Source organism: Dysidea avara, chromosome 12, assembly GCF_963678975.1.
Source record: "Dysidea avara chromosome 12, odDysAvar1.4, whole genome shotgun sequence".
Classification (NCBI taxonomy): Eukaryota; Metazoa; Porifera; class Demospongiae; order Dictyoceratida; family Dysideidae; genus Dysidea; species Dysidea avara.
In genome coordinates, this window is record NC_089283.1 from 16343895 (window position 1) to 16369912 (window position 26018).

The following is a 26018-nucleotide window of genomic DNA, read 5'->3' on the forward strand; positions in this document are numbered from 1 at the left end:
CACATGGCGCCATTTCGGATGTGGTATGCATGTGTCCACCAGTCATAATTATTATTTTCAAAAAAATTAATAAACAAGTACACACAAAAAAAATTGGAATATTCAACAAGAGTAGGGACCATAGCACATCGATAAAAAGTACTGAAACAAGCTGGACTAGTGCACGATATCAAATCACAGTATAACGTTATAAGAAGTGTTATATCCCTGCTGTACCATAATAAAAATGTACAGTAAGGATATAACACTTACACCCCAACATTACACAACACAAATACATTAGGCTAACGCTATTCATAACAGTAACAGACAGACAGACTAGCTTACTTGTCAACCACATGGGCAAAGATCACTCTACCATCAACACACCCAGTAGCCAATTGTGTACTATCCATAATCCAAGATAAAGAGAACAGTGTACCTGAATCTGGTTTATCCAGACTATAGGACCACTAGTAAAACAATATGGGTAACCAAACATTGTGTGAAAACTTCAAATGTATGCATGATGTATTATAAGTTGACTGTCTGTTGTGTCAATTTGACAGCCCATAACTTGTAAATAACATAACACCACTATATTGGCCTTTGTTATTTCAAGCTAACAGGTTAATTAACTACACGAGGAGTACAAACTTTGGAATTCAACTGAGATGGTATAAGTTTAAAACCAATAAGAATCTATAGACTCAAAGACAGTTGTGGTACACCTGTACCAAAAAACAAGTCAACAGTTTTACTATAAAGTATATATCATACATACACTCCAGTGATTTGGAGTCTTAAACTCACCTCAGTGTGGTATTGCAGGCTCCCACAGCAAACATCTCACCACTGGGAACCCATCACAGGGATACAATTGGTAAGTCATGGACACCAGATGTGTACAAGTTGTGACATAACTAGAAGAGATAGCATATGGCATTAAAGTACACACCACACTATTATAAAAACCTGTGGTTTGTGTCTGTTGTGTAAATAAGTACCAGTCAAGTAGTTACTTATCAAAAGTGAAAACCAACACCTTCCATTTTTGGAAGACCGGTAGATAAGAATGTCACAAAGGATACATACACATGTGCTATATATATACAATAATACACAAACACACACTACACAAATACATGACCATACACACCAGATACTAGAGCAGTATATATAGACTCAACACCATCTTGTTGCCAGTACAGCTCCAGTGTAAGCCTCAACTGACTTCTCAACTCTACCCAGTTTGGAGAGGAACATCAACTTTCCTGTAAAAGACAATGATTATGAGAAACTGGTACATTCTATGATACGTATGTAGATGGTTATAACTTGACACCAAATTTGACTGGACCAGAGATCTACAATGCATTGAAACAATACCTGGAGGCTACGTACGTACGTACCTGGACACAACAAACTTCACACAATTTACTTTAAGTATCATTGTATATATTCTACATTCAACAGCATTAGTACTAAGATTATCATTTACAGTTTGTAGCATTCTGACAATTCCAGTTAGACTATTAACTTTTATTTATTAAATCATGGTCTCTTCAGGTAAGTACACAGATATGCTACGTCTTCTCAAAGTATGATACGGTAGCTTACAAAAAAAAAACCAGCAGACCATGTGTATAACAAATTCCAGCACAACTTAGGGAACATCTGAAAGTGTCCTGATTCCCAGCATGATCAGTTTACTATTTGTGACCTATACTATGTAAGTGTCCTCAGGTCCACACTAACAGGTTCTATAGCAGACACTAAATTTCCTAAAAACATTTTTATAGACTGTAAATCTGAGGATAAAAACAATACTATAGAGTTAAGTATAATATTACAACCATAGATATATGACTCTTAATAAGGATTGGAAATGACATCACGCACCTTAAAAAGTCATGATTTGAATGGGCATGTGGTTCCCGTAATTTGCACCACATACTAAATTTATTGGCCATGGATGGGAGTTTTGCAAGTTTTGCAAGAGGGGTTAGAACTTGTTAGTGAAGTGTGTCACTATACTACTAGCTTTGTTCAACTGCTCAGGAATTAGATTAATGCTTGAAGAAAAATAGTTTTGCTAGACAACAACCGTGCAGAGTTACAAGAGTATTACAGCACTGAGTAAAGTTGTAACTAAGGAAATATGCAACATTTAACCACAGGTGTGACTAACAAACCATTCTGTTCAATTCTAATGATCAAAAAAGCCACATATCATTGATACCAGGAAGTGCATGCAGAGGCTACAGGAATAAAAACGTACCTTGGTGTAAAAGCAATATCAAAAACAGCACAATGTAACAAGTCCTTTCTGTGGGAAAGGCCACTCAGTGGCTTCCACCAAAGCAGCTTGTATCACCAACCATACAGAACTTTCATGTTATACAAAACCTATAGAATGGTCTAAAGTAAGAAGTAATTCATGCTCTTCAAAGCAGTAGCAAGAAAAAAATTGTGGTGGCCCTATTCCCTAAAGCAAAGTGGCCTTAATTCTTATCAACGCTTTTAACAAACAACGAGCAGTGATTTATCTAGAGGCAGAGGGGACAAACCAAGCAGGGAGGGGGGAGATCAGTCAGCATGTATAGGCTAATTCTAAAGGGGGTCTGGGGGCATGCTCCCACAGGAATTTTTTGGAAAATAGTCATGTACACCATAAAATCTGAAAGCAATTTTGACTAAATCTAAAACTCTAAAGTTTCAGTAGTACAGGTTGAGCATGTATAACCATTTAAACATGAAGTCTGAGGGAATTCCCGCAAGAAAATTTAAACAGGTATCATGAGATTTGGAAGCAATTTCAGCAAAACTAAATCACTAAAGTTTTGATAAGAAAGTAGATCATACACAACAGGTAAATATCAGTGGCGGAGGAAATAGTTGATATGAGGGGGGGCTCCGCTGGGCTGACCCAGACTTATTTCTATAGTTTGGTAAGGTGAGACCAAAAAAAAAAAAAAAAAAAAAAAAGGTCACAACCAACTGACAAGAGTTTTCCACCTCACCAGCTACCATTTCTAGCTGATAAACTACGTAAAAATCCTTACATAGCTCGCTGCACACTGACTACTTTATTAGAGTGACTGCTCTATTAGAGTATCTCGATCTTTATCACGGTCTTCAAGAAAGATAATTTTGGTGTGATATCATTCTGAGGGGGGGCTAAGCCCCCCTCAGCAGACCTAAGGGGGGCTTTAGCCCCCTAGCCCCCCCTTTCCGCCGCCTATGGTAAATATATATTCAGTATCTGTAGTGATGCAAGTACACTCACCAATAATGTAATATAAAATCTTTAACTTTTATTGCATCCACATATATGAATCAGACTGTCAAGTATAAAGCCTGCTGAAATGTATTTGCTTGCCAAGTTTCTCAAAGCTTCAATACACTGGTGGTTCAGTATACATGCCAACTTCTACTGTAATTTAGATGAAGTTACCATCAGTCTTTGATGTTCTTATTGTTTTCTCACTTGTTAGAACTTATTGATGTATGTAACACTTACATGTACACTATTTTAGAATTCATCCATCTGTTAGTGTGTATATTATGAACAACTTTAGCAAGAGGTAAAACAGTTTTTCAGGAGGGACAAAGTCAATTCCAGTATCCTCCATCTCTAAAAGAATCTTCCAATGAGGCTGACGCTACTAGAGAACTCACATTGTTGTTAAAAGAAATGGGTTAACAGAGGTACATATATATGATACAAGTCCTAGACAATATAGTTTTTGCCTACATGTCAAATCATACAATGTATACAGGATGTTACAACTCACAACCACTAACATGCACAGACTCTACCACCAGCTACTTGGTCTACTCCAGTGAGCAAAATTAGAGAGTTGAGTTATATAACTAGATTACAACAGTAGGCCTTTATGTGGCCTTTATTTAAAGTACATGTTTGCGCTTGTTTGTGATATGGCTACTAATAAAGAGGTGGTAAGATTTCACTATAACAAAAGGCAAATCAAAAGTATCGCTGTATTGTTTTGTTTGTTTTGCGGTCAGGGACGACAGCATCAGCCAAGTACAGGCTGCTCTTCTGATCAGCTTGTGTCCTGAATGATATATGGTGACAACATTGTCCTGGTTTTACAGCTGTCTTACTCAAGGAAACAACAGTACCACGTCAGTCCTAGGCTGAGCATTGAACCTGCAACCCAGGCCGATGCCCTAACCCCTGGCTGTTCATTATACCATGCACTCACTTTTGTTGTAAGTATTCTTTTTATCCAACATCAAACTTTGGAACAGCTAGCTACTGGACTGAAGTAGTCACATCCCAGCATCCTCCAGCCTGGAAATATTCAAAGTAAACTGAACACGTAACTTACGTAATTATTTTGTTGCTCTTCATGCAATAAGGTAAGGGCGGGCGTTTCCGGACAAAGTTTGTACATGTCTTAGAAAATTGTTTAATTCTCCTCAACGGAAGAACGGATTCTAACATGCTTGGTGTCGAATTGTAGCCAATGAAATAGGCTATCAGTGGTATAATTTGTGAGTGGTAAAGTGTGAGGTGCTAGAAGAAAGAACGGTCTAAACTTGCAATTTGAGAAAATACTAAAAATTTATGTGGCTGCCGGGGGTTTCCGGACACCAGTAAAAGTAAGCGTACCTGGCATTGCTATGGGAATTGCTGCACTCCACTGAGTGCCATGGCCCAGCAGAGACTGATAGCGTTCTGTTTGGCCGGTTACTTTGTTTATGGCAGCGATTTTTTTTACAGCAGAATTGTGTTATGCTGCTTCGGATCTTGCAGTTGTCTTGCAACGCTTTCAAAGATGCGACGTTTGATCTACTGCCTGGAAATCTGTACCAGCCCTTACCTGAACACAGAAACAGCATACTGGCCCAGCAGATCCTTGCTGCAGGCTTCTCCGGGCTGCTGGTTGTGTTGATTGCGCATTCAAGTTGATACGACGCAGGTAATGGGCGTGGAATCCAATTGTACTATCTCTAAATCATATATCCGTTCACTGTATAGTGTGATTGACAATTTTGGTGCATACAGTCGCTCAGAATTACGAACGATGCCCTCAATCTACTGTTAACACGCGTATAGAAAGTTTTTTACACAAAAATATTCTACATGCGCAAGCAAATCGTGACGAATCTCACTAATCCTTGAAGCTATCGAGATAAAACTTTGGTATTTTATAGCACACAAGTGGGGTACTTAGGCACTCAAACCATAGCCTGATTGGTTTCCATTCCATCCTTCAGTAGCGGATTAAAAACGAAGTGTCCGGAATACCCAGCTGTCCGGAAACCCCCTTACTTACCTTATATCCAGCTACTATTTTAAAATTACCTATTGAAGAGATAAGAGATTCCACCCCAGCTCTACTTCACAACGCAATATTAGTGGAAATTGATGGGCTTTGTTTAGAGTGTGGGTGTGTTTGTTTAGAGTGAGGGTGTGTTTGTTTAGAGTGAGGGTGTGTTTGTTTAGCAGCGATTGTGGTATTTCCTTACAAATATTTGCAGTTTCCGAGCGACCTTTGACAGTTTGAGCAACAACTGGTTCAGACTTGTTTGAGTCACAAGCTAGTAAGCATTTTGTAGTGTGCGATAGCGTTTTTGTGCTGTTTAAAGCTGAATGATAGCCCCTGGGGTTTACGTATCTTAATTGTGTCACGGGTGCAAGTTGAAATTTTTCAATTTCTTTTGTGAGAGAGACCATCATTTTATCGATGAAAATTGAGTGTTACAACAACAATAATGTGAGGTGAGTCCTCAGACACACTGCCACTGCCCCAAGAGTGGGTGTGGCAAGGAAAAATTACAAAATATAATATTATATACGTATAATTAATCAAGTGTCAACATTCAAGAGTCCATTCAGAGCATTCCTTAGCCAAAAATATTCTTCTGGGAGCGGAGATAGATATTGAAGCTGCCAAGTCAAAAATTCTCCTGCAGCTTGAATTAGATATCATGGTGGTCTCAACAAAATTAAAAATAGCCTATGAAATTGCGAACATTAGTAAACTTACCAATTGTCCGTATATTTTCTCGTAAACCTTGACTGAGTACCTGGAGTCGTACAAATACGCCATGACAGAGCGTCCTCGCCGTTCTGCTTCTCACCCAAATTATGCTGAGCTTGCCGATGTTAGGGTCCCAAAGAGAAGAAGAATAGCTAACAATGGCATACACGCCATTCGTGATGTTGTGGATGACCCTCTCCAGTATAGACTAGAAATTATAGAAGAAGATGCTGAAAACTCGGACAGGGTAAAGGTTAGATACGTTGGTTACAGCAGTAAATACGATGAATGGAGAACAAGGAATGAGATAGTTGAATTGAGTGAGAATGACACAGATGATGATGATGATGAACAGCCTTCCATGGCTAGTAGTAGCCGAGGTAGTAGCACGACCGTGACACTGGCACCTCCCTATTCTTTAGTATTGTTAGTTGCTCAGACAATTAAAGATTTGTTAATCTCAAACAGAAGAGGAAGCCCTACGTGCAGTTTTGTTATGCCATTCGACAAGGTTGTGTTTGACTCATCGGCCGTTAGAGGTGTCCTGGCCCAGAGACGCAGAGTGCACAGGCAAATATATACCATTCCACGCCTTAGCAGGTTTGACGATTTGTTTGGGGAAAGATGGTACATTTGTGGGTTAAATGTAGCAGGGGACTTTTGCTACGTAGTACCAGGCTCAGTAGAATTCTACTTGAAGCAACGGAAAGGTAAAGCTGATTACCAAGTACAGGCTGATGGTACACTGTTAAAGAATATTTATGGCCAATGTTACCAGCTAGCTTTTTCATTTATTAGAGGTGATGGAACTTCATCTCAGTGGGATGAAATCTTGCAACAATGCAATGCATGACTTGAGTATGTATATTTGTATCACCGCTTGAGCACATACAAGTCATGTTACTACTCATTATAATTTTAGGTATAGCTTGAGTATGTATATTTGTATCACTGCTTGAACACATACATGCAAGTCATGTTACAACTCATTATTTAGGTATAGGGTGAACATGGTCACTATCTAAATTATATGTACATCAAGGAGGTCATACTGGTTACAATGATTACGGCTCATCGTCACCTGTTTCCACAACTCATTTTTTGTTCAAAGTAAATTATTCTTTAGCCTTACAGCACCTTGCATTGTGGCCTATCTATTTACAAGTTTTACACACATGTTGTAGCTTTTGGTGAGCATAACCACTATCCTCCAATTTCTCTAGCCTATTGAGTTTCAACAGGATTTGTTGTAGGCTGTCTTTGTCGTGATGATTTGTGCTTCGGAAATAATATTTGGTAATTTCATCATTCAGTTTTTCTAACCTTTGTTGGGAAAAAGGAGCAATTGTCTTGTATTTCTCAAGAAACTCTAAATATGGGAAGAAAGTAGGTATGTGTATGGGGTAACATTCTTAGATTGGTAAACACTGATAAACAGCCTGTGCCATTTTGCTGCATTTTTTTGAAATTCTGTGTGATTTACTGGTGTGGTAGATGTAAGTGATTTATATAGTTGTAAAAAGTCAGCCCAAAGCTTCTGAACATCTGCACTATTTGGAATGGTTGGAAAAAGGACTGAAATATTAATTTTTGCAAAAAGTCTCAGTTTTTCAGATCCTGTAAGATCTCTCCATTTAGGCTGTTTAGAAGCTTTATCCTGATAGAAATGAAAACATATTTTACATTCTTTCAAGACATTTTCGTAAACTGTCAAAAGTGGTACAGAATCGGATCTAGTTTCCTTTGATCTAGATTCCTTTTTGTTTAAATCGTCTTGTCTTTGTAATTCAACTAGGAGCAAATTAATTAGAACATCACATTCTAAGAAATAGATGTAGTATATCTGGTATGACGTGGTCAATAGCAATTGAAGAAAAAAGTGGTGGTCGTATACAACCAAAAGTTTCAACGTTCCTTTTCTTCGCCGACTTTGACAGATTCTGAATTTCCTCGATTGTCCTTGCATCCTTGCTTACGTCCTTGCATCCTTGCTTACATCACTTATTGACCATTGCTTATTTAAGTCATACCTGTCAGTACTCGGGCATTTGCACCATATACACGAGTAGCATGCATTTGCTGCTTTAATTCCTAGGCATATGGCTAGGAATTTCCAGTCACCTCCTAAAAAATATTCTATTTCAAATGTGGTGTCATTTATTTTGATAGCATTAGTTTTCTACTGCTAATTCTGACACAGCAACTTCCAAGTGCTCATAATCTTCTGTTGTATTTATGAGAGCTAAAACGTGATTTCCTCTGGGAGAATTTGGGAATTCTTCACCCTTTACATTCACTATAGTGAAAGCAATCACTAGTATATGCGTGCTACGAGATACATACGTACCGTCACCGGTTATTTTAACTTGAATTTTTCTGATTCCTTGCAAATTAGCATCACATGAAAGTAAATGCTGAAGTCTCTCAGTTAGCTTCTTTTCAAGGGACTGCTGAACACCTATAGCATTTCCAGGTACGGCCTCAATGACATACTTTGAATTCATCTGTTTAGCTTCCTTCTGTAGACTGTATGCACTAGGTAAGTGCAAATTAGTCATTGACATTTCATGGTATGCTTCATTTGATATGTTGTATTTTTCTTTGATATACAAATTTTTCCTCACCAAAGAATCTTTGCCATCTTTTGGAGCTGGTTTGAAATCTATTACTGGTTTAGGACCTGTATTATCAACAAACACAGTTTGTCCTGTATCACCATTACACAATTCAATATTCTTGCTTGTAAATTCACTATCAGCTAATACTCCGTCAATGCTCTTAGATATAATTTTGATTTTTTTTTTGCTTGTGTTGAATGGAGTATTCTGGCCAAGACTTCACTCGTTTCCTTTTTATTGATGCTCCTGATCTGTAAGCTAACAGTTGTTTGCTAGATGCGTCTAAATCAGAACACTTATTTGTCATATCCTTTAGTTTCGTACTGACATCTTTCAACTCTTCCTTTAATTCATCACATTTTGACTTTACTGTTAAAACTATTGCTGAATCTTTTTTGCAGCTAGGAACAATTTCATTTTCATTTAAGGTTAGTAGCCAATTCATATCTTTCCACTTATCAAGAATTTCAGATCTTTTTCTGCCACCACACAAGCTAAGGTGCTTTCCCATCCTTGATAGCTTAGACATGAAAACTGATCGCAAACGATTCGTCACTATGACATTGGAGCGTAATTTAACAAACACTTTGGTGATTACTTTCTCAACAACTAATTCCTTCGGGGTTAACAACGTATTCTCTACAGTAGCTTCACTATCACCTGACAAGTCAAACAATGGATATCCAACCTTATTTGGATGACTGATTGAATACAACCAATAGCTAAATAGAAGTAAAGCAACATTTGTAAAGCAGCATACATACCAGTACCTACACAGAGTGTAACTTATTCATATACCTTTAAGGAATACTCTACTTCATTTTCATGACTGTAGCAGCAGTGGTTGTATCCGCCTTTTTGCGATTTCTTCCGCCGGTCCACCATTCTTCTCAATGCGTAATGTATTGTGGGATTTAGAGTTACCAAGACTATGGGTTTTACCCTCAGTTTTACCAGAATAAACGGCTGGAATTGTGCCGTATATAGCCACTATTATCTTATTATTGTTAGGAAAAAGCCAAATGTCTACATTGGAATACCGCCTTTTCACAGTTTTGTGTCTGTTCTGGCTATTAGTGGTATCATTGGGAGCCTCTATGGTTGAAATTCACTCATCTGAGATCAATAAGTGAGTATCTATTATGTTTGGCTCGTTATGACGCCTGGATAAGCCAGTGGGCTGGCCATGTGCAGTGTTAAGCCGCCAACCTAGTCCAGTCTCTGATAAAAAGTAGTGCTTGAACACTCGGTCATAGTGTGTCTCACGACTCTCACCTAATAAGTAACAGGCCGATTTTTCTGTAGTCACCACTTCGTGATGTTGGTGGTATCGAAAAAATTGCCTAAATCAGCTCAATTTACACCACTTTACGCATTTTAGGGGGCGTATCCTTTTTAATGGTAATGTACTGCTAATATTCAAACATTTTCGACATGTACAGTTTTGAAAGGATGACAATGAAGGTGATAGGTAGTGACCTAATACACTTAGTTCAATTGTGCTGTAAAAACAATGAACTCCCATGCAGTTGATAAAATTCAGACTGTATTTCTTGGTATTCCTTTTTCCCTTGTTTACGTTTCCTTGCAGACTCAGATATTTCTTATTTTATTGCTGGAATCCTACTTCAGTAATTTTAATTGCACTTTCAAAAACTCATCACAGAATGTTCCGTATAGCCACGCTCACTTGACATTGAAAGCACTAGTTACATCTAGACACTTAGGACATTTTGACAAAATCTTGTTTCTCTAGCCCATATTTTTAGCACAAAAAATATCACGTTCATACATGATCATTTGCAAGTAAGGATAACAGTGCATGTTAGAAAATTCTCTAAGCCACAACAATTGCAGGCTTTCTGGTTATAAAGGATAGCTAAACCATTCTAAAGGTAATACGCTGTGTTTTACTACCTATCGAGGTGCAAGAAATGTTTTCTGTACTGTAAAATGATAGCCAGTCTTACCAGCATCAAAACATGTTGATAACAGTGAGTTTTGTTGAAGTGGAAGAATAAAAAGTGATGCAGGTGGGGGATGAGAAACAGTTGTCTGGTATTTATACAATTCAGTATATAACTTCTGTACACTAACTGTGCATGTAGTGAGCATATCAGTTACCGTTTAAAATACATAATTTACCATAGCTATTTGTTGCTTAAACTTCAGGACTGCTATTTGATGTATTTCAATGACTACACTACACAGTGTTATTACATCCTTTACTTGTAATGTAGGTACAACAATCACTGACTACGATGGCTGATAAACAGGAGACTAACAAGAACACTGCTGACAACCTGAGCTGCTCTCTTTGTGCTAAATTTGTTAAGATCCTGAGACACAAATCAGATGATGACACTGATAATGAAACAGAAGTGAAGTGTGATGATTGTGGTAGTGATGACCCAGTTGTGGCTCTGTGTATCAACTGTACCTTATGTCTGTGTGAAGACTGCAACAAGTACCATAGCAAGAAGAACAAGACACATGATGTTGTGCAGCTGAATGAAGCTTGTCTCCCTATGACAACTGGTGGTGTTGGAGTTCAACCCAAAAAGAAGATCTTTTACTGCACGAAACATCCCCAAAAGGAACTAGACTACTATTGTCAAGATTGTCAACATCTGATCTGCCTGTTATGTTCAGTGGTGGAACATGTTGAACATACATATGATACTGTAGTGATATCAGCTAGCAAATACCGAAATGAGCTGACGAAGTTGATTGCTCCAGTTGAGACAATGAGTGAAAAATTGTCCAAGGCTGAGAAGAACTTAATCAGTATGAAACACAAGATACTGAAACAAGTCAAAGAAATTAATGAAATGATTGACAACTGCTACACTGAACAGCTTACTAAACTAAATGAACATCATCAACAACTGAAGAAGCAACTACAAGATGAATTGTCACAGAAGGAGATGAAATTGACCACACAACTGGAAGACATAAAATCAGTACAAGTTCAACTGGCAAATATGAAGAAACTAGAGAACATTCCTGACCATAAACTATTGTCCAAAAAGAAAGAAGATATAGAGAAAAGCATGAAGGAGGTTAGTGACAAGTACAAAACACTGAACACTCTTCCTATTAAAACTGACTCCATTGAATTTGTGCCTGTCGACAATCCTAATCTACTGCTAGGTCAGCTGTTTACTTCTGCACATCCACATACTTCAGAAGTGGTTGATCTTCCTCGTAACATAGGTTATAACACCAAGGTAGATTTCACCATCCAAACACGAAACTGTAAGGGTGAAAAGTGCACAAAGGGAGGTCATCACATATCGGTAGAGTTAAAATCAGTTACAGGCAATGTCACCATTGGGGAGGTGAAGGATAACAATGATGGTAGTTATGTGGCTTCTTTTAAAGGTGGAGAAGTTGGAGATGCTAAATTGTTTGTGTCCATAAATGGACAACAAATTAGGGGAAGTCCATACAGCATTGTTGTGGGTAGGAATTACCAAGGAATCAATATGCCTGATGAGATAGTAAATGATAATGGTAGCATGAGGTGTCCATGGGGTATTGCATTTGGTAAGGATGGCATGTGGGTAGTGGCTGATAACTCCAACAATTGTGTGTACATATTTAATGGTCAGGATGAATTAGTGAAAAAGTTTGACAGTAATGGTAGCAGCAGTGGCAAGTTCAGTGATCCTCGTGGTGTTACTTTTGATAGTGACAATCACTTTTACATTGTTGATGGTGGTAACAAGAGAGTACAGAAGTTCAGTATCAATGGTAATTACTTACTACAGTTTGGTAATGATGGTGATGGTAAGCTCAGTGGACCATATGGTATCACAACACACAACAACAAAGTATATGTTGCTGATTATGGTAAGGAACATATTACAGTGTTCCAAACTAATGGTCGATTCTGCACTTCTTTTGGTTCTGAACACTTGAGGGCTCCCAAAGATGTAGCAGTTAACACAAATAATCAGTTGCTTGTTGTTGATTGGAGTAATGACTGTGTAGTCACTTTTACTCTTGATGGTCAATATGTAGGCAAATTTGGTACACAAGGATCTGGTAGAGGTCAACTTAGTGGTCCATGTGCTCTTGCCATTGATATTAATGGGTTCATCTTAGTAGCTGACTCTAGCAATCGAGTATCAATCTTTGACAAGTCTGGAAACTACATTGATTGCTTTGGTTCCAATGGATCTAATGCTGGTCAGTTTAGATATCCTTATGGTATAGCTCTTAGTCCTAATGGTAGCATCTATGTTAGTGACAGGGATAACAAAAGGGTTCAAATCTTTTCCAACTACTAACATCTAACACTTTTATTATTTCACACAACTGACTACTAATTCTATACACTATTACTGTACACACATTATTGTGACATGTGTATATACACACACTTTATTAATTTTTGTACTTGACTATAGCTATACCATTGTAATATCTACTAGCACTGTAACTACTAACTTGTATCAATCAACTGTTGTATAAGTGTTATTTTGTAAATCACACATATGCACATTTTGTACACACATACAAAACAATACATTTCTGTACTTGTAATATTTGTACACACACTTTATTACCATCCATTGTGAAATAGTTAATAAAATATATTAATGGTTGATGTATTTGTACATGTGTTGAACTATGTATAACTGTGTTTCTAATTAATCATTGGTTTTCTCAATAGAGTATGATTTCAATCTGTTTAGATAATTTAAGAGGAACAAGTGAAGGATGCATGGGGAAGGGAGAGGGACAACTCAATCATAAAATCATTTGGTTTGTAAAATCCTATGATGTATAAATGTGAAATAATAGATATTCTACATCTAATTATAATAGTAAGGTCTATAGTCTAGTTGTATAATGTAAAGCAGAGATCTAGACCTATATATCAAGTAGCTGGGGGACCACGTCACGATGATCAAGTACAATTGTCAACTCAGTGTGGTGTTTTAGTGACTTCCCTGATGATCATGAGGAGGTTGTACCCAGCAGCTTCATACATATATACAGTAGTAGGCAACACTGCAAGTGTTTCAATAAAATTACGCAGTTACTGTATAAAAAAATTAAATTTACAAATCACAATATTTTATCATCCAGGAGTGATAGGAATTGAGTCATCAATTGAAAGTTGTTGGGACCATTGGTACAGTTCATCAGCTTCTCTTTCCCAATCATCATCATCATCATCATCGTCTTCAGAAGGTACATCATTGGATGTGCTAGTATGATCATCTCTCATCTCTGTGTTCCCTTGACTCTACAACAAACACATTGACATCAGGTATGTTAATGTGAATAGTTATAACTTTATAAGGTTTGTTTCTTTCAAACATCTTTCTCATTTTTTCAACATGTAGGTGAGCCTTTTTTGACCTTCTTGAAGACTCTCTGGAAGCAGACGCAACACGTCCAGAATGCTTGGGTGGTGATCTACAAATTTAATAGTTTCTGATTATATCATGTATACTCTTACTTGACTGATGTCACAGATCTAACACACACCATCTTTTCTTCTTGGGTAGGTGGTCGTGAAAAATTTCTTATTTTCTGAAAAGAGTTTCCCTCCTTTAGTAGTGGCCATGCTGACAGATAATCCATGATGCTGTAGAACTTGTTACCCCTGGGTAGGGCTACACAGAGATGTAGGGTCAACATGTGGTATATAGATATCACTTACAGTCAAGTTTTAAGGTTCCTCCAGGTGTTGTCCTTACCACCAACGTAAGCTGGAGACTCATCCATATTAACAGAATACTACGTACAAAGCAAAAAATTAAAGTCTTCATCAACAAGCGATGAGACAATCTAAACGACCATTCACATACAACTTTTACACATGCTCTTAAAATGTTCAGATCATATAAGTAGGGCCTCACTTGCACGTAATCCTTCAGAGACGTCGCGTCCACATCACTGGTGATCTTCTGTTGAGCATGTTGACAAGCATCACTCATCATCTGATCACAAAACTTCCTATTTCCCATCTGTTTACAGGCATCCCTAGCAGCCTAGAAGATAGCAAAAGGTAATCCCTAGTTATTCAGGTGTAGGTCAAATGTTCTAATAGGATAAAATATCCTACATTAAGTTTTGGGACCAACAATTTCTGCTGTTGTGGTTGAGAACTATAATGTCACTATAAATGTATTTCGACTATAGTGTAATATAGAATTCTGTGATATTATTGACTGTAACCATGTTGTATTAATGTTGTTAACAGTTTAAGTGAAGTAGCTAAAAACTACTCTGTTTCTGAGTAACGTTTAAGAGAGCTGGTGTCTCAATTATTTACCACTTTCACAAGTTATTGGTTTCATGACCAGGATTCGCTTTGCCTTATAGCTAGCTATGCCTATACATTTGTAACTCGTCACTGTGGTACCATAGAAGGTACTAAGCAAATTTATTCTAAGAAACTTGTACATTGTTGTATTCACTTTACTGCAGTTACCTGTTGGCTTGGATGGAGCTAGTTACAAAACAGACAATAGAGGAAGTGAAGTACTTACAGGCATCCCTTAGAGCTTATCAGTGAAGCTCCACCACAGCGTATACAGATGAAATAGAGGAATCCAGCAAACTGCTGAATTATTCACAACGTGTTACCTTGAGCACATCCCTCAAGAAACTTACATGTGGAAAAGAGATATAGTATCCATTGGAGATATCAACTGATGAGGATGACACTATCACTGACCTTAATAATGATGTTAATGATGAACATTCACCACTGAAGATAACAAGCTCTGCTGCTTAGGTAAAAAAAAAATGGAGTAAGTAGATTCTTGGCTGTCCCAGATGTCAAGAACTAATGTCACTATATTGTCAATTACTTGGAACGCTCAAAAACGTCTTGGACTACTTTGCAAATCGTGTAATTTACCATATGTTGAAGGAATATGTGATATCTTGGTAAACAGTGGATTTCATATTTATCTAAATATCATAGCCAAGTGTACATTATTAATTACCATATACATAAAATTTTTCAAGGTACGTAGAAAATTTCTGTCTATTATCAGCTATGAAACATTTCCTACAAAATTATTAGCTATCATAACTGCCTAGCTACCTTCGAATCTTAACTGCCATATTTGTTCATCTATATGTATGAAAGTTTTCTACCTCAAAACTTTTTCACATAAAAATGTACAAGCTGGGCTTTGCACTATGCCAGTAACAGTACTCAATTAAAAATTGTGTATGGAAATAAAAAGTAATGTACATGAACACCATCTAAGTGTGGAACCAGACAATAAGGCCTGAAGGAGTTAGTCTAATCAAGGCCAAGCACAGTAAAATATTATTGGATATGACGAAATGGCCACTATAAAGAAGTGGTCCTATTACAGAGGTGGATGGAGTATAAATTGTAGCAACACATGGTAACATTAACTATATACTTTGACTGCAGACCTCATACTTGTGCAGGCACTTACCAGTTCCAAACCATATTATTACCAACAAATATGCAAGCAAACAAATCAAATACTTTCTTGGCTACTTACTTCTGGTGCTGGTGTAATCACTTTCTTTCCACTAAAATATTTTATTCCAAATCCACCACTACTGATAAATACTTTAAATACAATTTTGGGTGGGAATTCTGTACCCAAAAACCTGTCAAACAATGTTGTCACAAAACAGTACAGAATATTATCATAGTATTAACCTGAATCTGACTTTAGCCTTGATAGTGGGGTCCTTTAACAAGTCAGCTTCTAATGGACAAAGTTTTCGAAGAACTTCACTAGTCACTGAATGTTCCTATTAATTTACTCTGACCGCTAGTGGGTGAGACAGTCAAACAACTTACTGCAGTACAAACAGCTTTTTTCAACATATCAAACACTTTTCTATTGCTAGTTCTGATCCACCGTCTTTCTATTATCCTCTCAGTGCGACTCCTTAGATGGTTGTAGTGACTGAATTATCAGATGCTTACCATTAGTATAGTAAACTGCCTGGTGACCATGAGAATGAGTAAGCTGGACTGGAGCTCTGGACTAGTGTGGATCGTAACATCAGTGAATGTGACCACACTTTAACTTGACCATCTTACTGTACAAATATGAAAGAAATGATGTACATACATGTGTGTAGGTGGTGGATAAATGTATTTCAACATAACAGATTGACAGTTTATTATCACCTCCAGCTTGTTATTTCAAGCCAAGATTGGTCTTACTTCCTTTGTGTACTGTTTCTTTTTGCTGATAGCCTAAGATGTCAATTTGTGGTAGAGCATGATACATTTGTAAACTGGAGGAATCATCCATATTTTCTGTGGTGACTGGATTGATTACAGAGGCACTTCTCCTCCTGAAATTCATTTGTAACACTGTGTAATGGGGTAAACATAGTTGAAAGTAGAGTACAATAGCCACTTAATTCACTTTCAAGTCAGTAACTGATAGCTGGGGACACACGTTCAAATGAAAACATTACCTCTGGCACCATTCTATCTTTTGATGTGATAGGCACAGGCTCACCAGTCATAATTATGTTACAAAAAATAAACAAACAAGTTAGGGAAAATTAGAAATTCAATTAGAAGTTTGATTAGAATAAAGGAGAAAATAAGGATTAATGTCCACTAGTATATCTTCAGGTGTATACGTAGGTGATCTCCCTTGTTTCCCTACTTTTTCTATGATCCCTAACAGAATTTATACTTGTAATATGATAACTTGGAAAACTGAACAAATTTTCATGATCAAAATTTACTAAATTCAGTTAGCATGAAAATTTTCCCTACAATTTTGTCTCATATAGTGTAAGGAAAATTTAGAAACATTACAAGCTACAATATAATAACAATGAAAAGTGCTATAAGAAGATGGATCATTTCCTGAATTGAAAATTTAATCCGAACTATAGCCCATCAATAAACCAGAATGTCTAAAGTAGGATACAATTCAGATGATGATCTCCTTGTTTAAGTATTTTTATTATACTGATTCCTACTGGCATGTAACATTCCTAACTTTAACTGCCTTACACTTGTTTGTTAACTTTTTCGGAATATAATTTATAACACTGAACAATGGTGCCAGATGTATATAATGATTCAAAGAAACGCACACCTCTTACTACTAACTATAAATACTAATCAGAAAATGTATATAGCTGTTTAGTGTTGCTTTCAACTATGTTCTGCTGGAGAAGCTAGCCTACAACCAGTTCACATATCTACTGGAGGCATGGTGCAGAAATTATGGATGATTTTCAACTCAACAAAAAAGAAATAGGACAAAGGTAAGTTCATGATATGTACACTGCACGTGCTGTGGCATGTCACTAGGCACCTGGTATGTTGAAGCTATATCAAATAGTGGGCCTATAGCCATAACTGTTATTGAGTTATGTTGTCTGAAGGAATCACTTAGTCAATCAATCAGTCATAAGAAAATTCCCACAAAACATTCATAGCAACTTTTTGGAACTCACCCTGAAGGAATTTTTGGGCCTGCCAAGGGGACATGGTTTCTGGTCAATATTATTCATGTAAAGGTACAATAGAAACCTGCATGATCAATGCCATGGTTGGTTAAAGATACATATAGTAGTCTAACTACCATAGATATTATCACTTTGCACATGGAAGCAAAGACTAGCTAAACTAGTTATAGTATGATCAAGTTGAGCTGACATTTCAAAAGTATACAGGTTTTTGCTGTTGAATTTGTTGCTTTTGCAGTAGAATTCGTCGCCGTTTTGCAATTGAATTCATCACCTTGGCAATTGAATTTGATGCGTTTGCAGTAGAATTAGGTGCTATTGCATTAGAATTTGTTGCGTTTGCAACATATTTTTGCACATGGAAGCAATGACTAGTTAAACTAGTTATAGTATGATTTGACATCTCAAAAGCATTAAAATAATTTGAATGGAAATTCACCTAATTTGTAGTAGCAGGAGCTCAGATGCACCTTCAGTTCTTGCAGCAGTATTTGACCTGCTAAAAGTATGTCCAATAAAATTAATACCATACATTTTAAGCCAGTTACTGGACTTTTAACTGGTAAGTCAATATCATAAGGGAAACAAACATGGTTTATAAACATACATGTTTCCAATGTATGTAGCTATGTCTAAATGTAACTTGTACAATTAGTATAGGTTAGGAAATGAGGGTGTGGCTCCTAACAGACTTAGAACATGGCTTGGTGTTTAATTTTAACCACATTATACTATTTAAAACCCACAATCAAAAACAAATTTCATGACTAGGTTATAAGTACATACTACATTGCGAATATGCTTGAAGTCCGAATGAATATATCCATCAGCAGGTTTCTAACTAACTCTAATATGCCAGGAGGTTTATTAGTGATATTAGTGACCTCATTAAACATCAAAGATCAAAGCACCATGCTCTAAAAAATCGGAATTAGTAGGGTTCCAGCAATAAACAGTAGTAGAGATACGTGGGGGGTTATGAAAACCCAGACCGGACTGGGCGGATTTTTTTTTTTGGACAAGGTTGCAATACTTTGAAAAAACTTCGAAATAGTTTTCTACGCATTTTTAGAGCTACACTGAATTATGCGGTATTATATGCTGTTACAGGGTAAGTGTCCAATATTGCACGTTTATGCTATTGTACTTTAATAGTGAGTTTTACACTTTAACGTACGTGTAAGTAGTAATATTTAATATTGATAGCATGTATACACGAATAATACGAGTGGGCATTAATTGAGCTAGCTAGCTATTCTATAGTTGTGACAAAATTTTTATTCTAGATGAAGCGAGTAATATTACTTTCTGATACTGATCAGGCATCTTCCGATGTAAGGTTTGACTATCTTTCGCCCGAAGACTGGCAAAGATTAAATGAACATGACTGCATTTCAGATAAGTATACCAATAGTGTATTTTTATTTTATTTTATAGAACTCTACGTGGGCGAGATCAAAGGGAAAAGTGTACTTTAAAGTTCATAAAGTACACTCTCAGCCGGCCAACTTTCTTCATCGACCACAAAGAGTGCTTTATTGCACCGCAAAGAGTGCTTTATTCGTTCAATATACCACTTTATCGTGGGCGTTCAAAGGCGCCGCTCAGTGTTTAACTCGCATATTGCCCGGTCAATATCACGGGAAAGCGGTTTGCCAATGACTTTGATATAGATACCCAGCCAGTTCAAAGAATCGATGTGCTTTGACTCGTTATATTGAGCGACATAGAGCTTTGTATTGTGGGACTCAGTTTTGTAGAGGTTGCTAAGCTTAGTACATAGGCTAAGATAGAGTAGTTGGTTGTTACTAAAGGATAATGAAGGCACAAAATAATTGTTTGGACGATTGTGGATACGTATTTCTACCCACCGCGTATCAGCCTTTGAACAGACCATGGAACAGCAAAGCTACTACTGCTACGTTGAAATAGGTTAGTAACTTACAGTTCTAAGTACTTAACTTAATATAACCACCCCAAAAACACCTTCGCTGTAAAAAAGGCGCGCCCAAGAAACTACAAGTACCTGGAACCCAATGTAAAAAACAAAAAGAAAAATCAGCTTAGCTGAAGTGAAAAGTAACTGGTAACTTAAAGAGCTGATATCTGAAGCGGCCAAGAATACAATTACTAAAGTTTAATCCATGCAAGAACACCTTGGCTATAAAACAGGTGTATACATGAAAGTAACTGGCAACTGAAATGGCTGATATCTGAAGCGGCCAAGAATGAATGGTCATATACAACTAATTCAAAAATTTAACACTGAACCTTTATAATTCAGCTGTGTTCTATATTCACTCTTGCTGCATCGTAAAGTAATTTCTTTTAACTCTAATTGGCTGGTAATTTGGCCGCCTTTTTTAATAGTCAGTATAATAGAGCAAAAAAAGGTGGCCAAATTACCAGCCAATTAGAGTTAAAAGAAATTACTTTACGATGCAGCAAGAGTGAATATAGAACACAGCTGAATTATAAAGGTTCAGTGTTAAATTTTTGAATTAGTTGTATATGACCATTCATTCTTGGCCGCTTCAGATATCAGCCATTTCAGTTGCCAGTTACTTTCATGTATACACCTGTTTTATAGCCAAGGTGTTCTTGCATGGATTAAACTTTAGTAATTGTATTCTTGGCCGCTTCAGATATCAGCTCTTTAAGTTACCAGTTACTTTTCACTTCAGCTAAGCTGATTTTTCTTTTTGTTTTTTTACATTGGGTTCCAGGTACTTGTAGTTTCTTGGGCGCGCCTTTTTTACAGCGAAGGTGTTTTTGGGGTGGATATCACTCATTTTTGTCAGTGATAGACTCTACATTTGGTTTAAAAAGGAATTTTTTTGGAAATGAGCAATTAACATTAATGCAGAATATTATCTTGGAGAGTCAGTAAAATCCATACATAATAATGATTGTTTCATAACACCGTAAATTCGGAAGTATGAATTTACGGTGTAGTATGACTGTTCTATTAGAGTAAATTTATCTTTACTGCCTGTACGTGATGAATATATCTCATATCTGTGCATGTTAAATGCTTCAGACACCTAATTAAACTTGCAAGTGCCTAATTAGTTCACAGTTGCTACACAGCTATAAATACATTTGTAATTGTTATCATCATAATCATTTATCATGTTATAACCATTTTTTAATATTTTGGTCACAACTTCAGGATTAGAGCAGCAGAGAAAGGAATAGAGGACTCAACCATCAAGACTTGTATATGGGAGATGGAACAGTATTGCGATGGACAATGCCGGTACTAACCCCTCAAGGGTGTTGCAGTACAGTATAGATGCAAGACCAGAGCCTCGATCGTCACCTTTTGACTGTGGTCACAACTTCAGGATTGGAGCAGCAGAGAATGGAATGGAGGACTCAATCATCAAGACTCGGGGAGATGGAATAGTATTGCCATGGACAATGCCAGCACTAACCCCTCAAGGATGTCACAGTGCAGTATCGATACAACCACTCCAACCAGTGCATAAGACCAGAGCTCGATCATCACCTTTTGACTGAAATTTTTATACTTGATGAAGCAATTAAAACAAAAAAGTTGTAGTACTTGTACTTTCCTGAGGGAACATGTCCCCAGAGTCCCAGACTCCCTTGCCTGTTCAGCAGAATAATAGGATTGAGCCTTACTACCACTTTCACCTTTATTCTTGGCCTGAATGTACATATCAGTAACATAATACAGTAGCTGTAGATAATGCTAGTTAATGCCCCTAGGCAGAGCTATAGGGGTGGGAATTTTTCCCTACTATCATACTATCATAGTAGTTCTTCTCGCAGTTCTTTGCCTGGCCATCATCAACTGCTGTCTATCAACTGCTGTCAAAACATTAGTCTCGTCCCCCAGACCCTTCCTCAAGCATGCTTATCACACAAAAATAACTTAGTTTAGCAGTGCACAAACAATTATTCATTGACAGCTTATACTACACTTACCGCATTGTTGAACCATGTATACCACCAGAATCCACCAGATTGACAACTAACACGTGATCTACTTAGGGGAAATCTCGTGGAAAGTCCCTAATTACCTTAAGAGGACACTCATGATACGTGGTTTTAAATTGAGTGGTTTAAGAATGTAACTGGATGGTGAGGCGTACTTTAATCGGCTCGACTTTACTGAGAAACTCGAGCCCCTCGTGAGAAACTACATCGCTTGAGCAACGCTTGAAAAAGTAAGAGTCAAGAATACTGAGGGACTCTATGATATATGCCGGTCTTGAATGCTAACGAAACGAGGAGTGAAGTTTGTGCAACGTGTCACATCGCCACACACTGATTCACCGTGTTTGTGCGATAGGGTTTTTGGACCTGTCCTCCAGATGTTGAAAGGAAATTCATTCCACCACATGTTGAAAGGAAATTCATTCCAACTTGTCAGAAGTTATTGGTATACTCATTGTTGGGGTCCATGGGGACATCGATGATCATTTACCAGTCAGCTGTAAGTAATGTCACAACAGAAGGAAAGGAACCATTTCCATACCCTTATGGCATACTGATTTTCCAGGTCAGTTTGTGTACACCCAACCACAGAAATGTAGAACTTTGGTTGCAGGTGGAAAATAAACACCTTTTTACTCAGTTACAAGAGATTCACCCAGATGGGATAAAATGTTGAAGTGAATGTCATTAGTACCTACTTGCGGTTCATCAGGTATTGGACAATTCCAAGTGTCCAGATTATGCAGTTGTCCAGTTTACACGTTTAGGCAAGTTCCACAACATCCTATAATCTATTACTATATCAGTGTGGAATAATGCTTATATAATATTTTTCATATTCCAGGCTTTAGGTATGTGTATTGTATTTAACACCTGCATGTTGGTTTTTGCAGGCCATCTGGTCATACTGGTTTATCCACTAGCAGTTGAATGTGATCATGGTACATATGTAAGTTGAGACCATGCAGGAACAAAGATAGAGGTGTCATGAATTTCAGGTCAGTTGACATTCAGAGGAATTGTATTATTGCAATTGTTCTTTTTGTAGTTATCAATTATCAGTGACCAGTTTGTGATAGCGTACTTTTGTTTGACTAATGACCAAATGTTCTGGTTTACATGCTTACCCAACAGTTATGTTACTCACTTAACCTGCATATGGGATATATATTTTTAGTTCATTTTGATTATTCATCCTTTATTGGTACAGCCTGGCTTATTGATTTTTTGCACATTCTCTTTTTAATTCAGTGCCTGCTGGATTGTTTCGTCAGATATCGAAACAGATGTCTTTGGTGTTGCGACCGATGTTCCAGGTCAGTTTGCGTGTGTGTTTAATTTAAGGTTGACTTCAGTGCCTGCTTATTCTTTTACAGGTCTCGGTATTGAGTGTCATGAATTTCAGGTCAGTTGACGTACAGAAGAATTGTATTATTGCAATTGTTGTTTTTGCAGTTATCAATTATCACTGTATACTAGTGATGTGAATTTGCAGGTCAGTCTACTCAGATGTATCAGGCATAGTGTTGATGGGTTCGAACAAGTATCCAGTGTAGACTGTAGTGGCATCAAGGGTGTTAATTTCCAGGTCAGTTTACATGTTGTGATGTTAGTAATTTTTTCCTAGTACCCAGATATTAAGTGTATTGTATTTAATGCCCACCTGTTATGTTTTTAAATTATGGTATATCAGTGTAGACAGTGCAACAGTAAGCCTTCTGTGTTGTAGTAACTATTTGTTTCATAATATTATGCTGTTGTCCCGCAATGGCACAATTTTTGGGCAACCAGTGTGAAGTCCGGTGGTACAAACATTGTATTATGACCAAGTTGTGATAGCGTACTTTTGTTTGACTAATGTCCTAATGTTCTGGTTTGACTAATGTCCTAATGTTCTGGTTTAACTAATGTCCTAATGTTCTGGTTTAACATGCTTACCCAACAGTTATGTTATTCATTCACTTAGCCTGGGATATAATTTTTGTTCATTTCGATTATCCATGCTATTATTGACACAGCCCGGCATATTGATTTTTTGTACATTCTCTTTTAATTCAGTGCCTGCTGGATTGTGTCATCAGATATCGAAACAAGTGTTTTTGGTGTTGCGACCGATGTTCCAGGTCAGTTGCATGAGTGTTTAATTTAAGGTTAACTTCAGTGCCTGCTTATTCTTTTACAGGTCTCAGTATCGTCATGCTGACATACAAGAAATCATCACTATTGTTGGAACTATTTTTAGTCAAGTCTTGATGTGATGTTAATTAACGTTGTTACACATTGTTGTATGTTTACCATATGGCAAGAAATTATCATGGCCATCATGAAATTTGAATATTGTGTAAGTTGTGTGGACCAACCCCAACTCATACATGGTCACTGGAAAACCACGAGCCACATTCGAGCCACAACACCACCAACCACATTCGAGCAATCCATTACAAAATTTTGTTGCACCATTTGTGTGTGCATAGTACTTAATGAAAGCCACAACACAAGCTACATGGTACACACTACATAGAGGTGGTAACCCCTAAAGGCTTGTTACCTTTTGTATTCATCTTATCGGCCTTTGTGGTTAATCTATTAAAAATTACATGTAAATAGAGAATTGAAGAGTATGCTTAAAGCACCTTCGCTAGTGATTTTGTTCTTCAAACCATATAAGACAACTGGCGATTTATAAACGCTCGCATGGGGTGTGGTACTAAATGGAATTTAAAAGATTTCTGCTTAAAACGCCATCCCTAGGGAACTTACGGTTCAGCACGCTGTCACAACTTGTTTATCAGGCATTAGAGTTTGTGTCCACGTCGTGTCTTTAAAAGTTATTGTAGGGATTAGAGGTTGATTGAAGAAAATACGCGTATAGGCAAACCAGGATTGGATAATGTCAGTGCTAGATGGACTATACAAACACAGCTATGTTGACTGGTTGACTGGTATAACGTGACAGTAGTTGTAACATAAGGTAGAAAAATAAAGTGAAATACGCCTATTTTTTATTTTTCGATGGTTACTTTTTTATTTTAGCGAGGTCGCAAGAAAACTATAACAACTCCTAAAGATTTTTTATCACGTAACGCAATACAAATCTATTGAGAGATGTTGCGTAATTTAGGACTAATATTGCGAAACCGGCCCTACACGTAAATAACTCACAGTAGTGGCCGTGCGTCTTTTAATTGGGCGTGCGCTTTGTAGTTTCTTGGCCGCGCGACTCACTACCGTGAGTCTTGATAACTTACTTACTGTCCCAATAGCGAAGTTAGTTGGCTTAACTTAGTACAAAAATGATAACAATATAAACTCCATCCCACAATTGCAAGTTTTCTAACATTGCGTGTTGAAGCATAGTAACGTATTAATGACGTTTTAACGTATGGACAATGTTTTGATGGCTATTAGCCCACGCTATTAAAACCACAATCGATCTTCAGATGCTACTGTATAAAACAAATGGGATGAGTTCTTGTTAGTTCTTTCACCTATTAGGTGAGTACGTCCCAAGTGATATATATCACTTGTACCATGGCTGCTTGGGATTTTGCTGACATATACACCCGCAGCCCTCGGGCTTGCGGCCCTCGGGCTTTGGGTGCATATATCAGCAAAATCCCTCGCAGCCATGGTATAACTATTACATAAAGAGTGCTTTATTGAACAAATAAAGCACTCTTTGTGGGCAAAAAAACACAGTTGCCCACGTCCCTTACTGTAGGCTAATAGCCTATGGGGCTCGTGCCAGTACGACTAATCACCCACGCCGGTGAAGACTGATAGCCTCGCCGCGCTGAGTGATCAATCGCCCCAGCCAATACGATTTTTACCATCGGATTACTTTTATAGACATACCTAAATGCTTCGATGGTGGGAGGGAGAAGGTAACGTTGCTGTTACGTTTGTTAATGTAAACGGACAAGTCCTGGAGATATCACGGAAATATTTCGCCATGTGGCTCACAATAGAATCG

The 26018-nt window shown here is 37.4% G+C and overlaps 4 protein-coding genes across 22 annotated transcripts in view; 2 read left to right on the forward strand and 2 right to left on the reverse strand.

Annotated features, from left to right (window-relative positions):
* LOC136241832 (intraflagellar transport protein 80 homolog) overlaps positions 1-26018 on the reverse strand; it is a 67730-nt gene that overhangs the window by 13899 nt on the left and 27813 nt on the right. The window contains exons 1-5 of one of the 7 annotated variants that reach the window (XM_066033176.1): positions 5318-5405; positions 4212-4300; positions 1139-1253; positions 833-902; positions 328-452 (exon numbers count right to left, since the gene is read on the reverse strand). The gene's annotated coding sequence lies outside the window, so the exon portion shown is untranslated. The other 6 variants (XM_066033172.1, XM_066033174.1, XM_066033173.1 and 3 more) reach the window with 6 other exon arrangements.
* The window catches only part of LOC136241825 (E3 ubiquitin-protein ligase TRIM71-like), a 54538-nt gene continuing 33864 nt past the window's right edge, over positions 5345-26018 (forward strand). Inside the window, exons 1-2 of one of the 5 annotated variants that reach the window (XM_066033155.1) lie at positions 5420-5556; positions 10855-13296. In XM_066033155.1, the coding sequence (XP_065889227.1) occupies positions 10876-12909 (2034 nt within the window). In that variant the 5' untranslated portion in view covers positions 5420-5556; positions 10855-10875 and the 3' untranslated portion in view covers positions 12910-13296. The other 4 variants (XM_066033156.1, XM_066033157.1, XM_066033152.1 and 1 more) reach the window with 4 other exon arrangements.
* Positions 13646-26018, reverse strand: part of LOC136241829 (uncharacterized protein CXorf58-like) — a 54375-nt gene continuing 42002 nt past the window's right edge. For 2 of the 4 annotated variants that reach the window (XM_066033161.1, XM_066033163.1), the window contains one exon: positions 13646-13874. In XM_066033161.1, the coding sequence (XP_065889233.1) occupies positions 13707-13874 (168 nt within the window). In that variant the 3' untranslated portion in view covers positions 13646-13706. Of the gene's footprint in view, positions 13875-13923; positions 14048-14090; positions 14248-26018 lie in introns of all 4 variants that reach the window. The other 2 variants (XM_066033164.1, XM_066033162.1) reach the window with 2 other exon arrangements.
* On the forward strand, positions 20913-24374 carry LOC136241830 (uncharacterized). Of its 6 annotated transcripts, XM_066033167.1 has the most exons (9): positions 20940-22610; positions 22659-22812; positions 22939-23043; positions 23094-23249; positions 23297-23361; positions 23422-23450; positions 23501-23633; positions 24104-24168; positions 24228-24374. In XM_066033167.1, exons 4-9 carry the CDS (start codon positions 23165-23167, stop codon positions 24301-24303), a joined length of 453 nt encoding a protein of 150 aa, XP_065889239.1. In that variant the 5' UTR covers positions 20940-22610; positions 22659-22812; positions 22939-23043; positions 23094-23164; the 3' UTR covers positions 24304-24374. The 6 variants fall into 6 exon arrangements, with proteins under 6 accessions (XP_065889241.1, XP_065889239.1, XP_065889238.1 ...); XM_066033169.1 differs by lacking the exon at positions 23094-23249 and having other exon boundaries at positions 20913-22610; positions 23541-23633; XM_066033166.1 differs by having other exon boundaries at positions 22939-23249.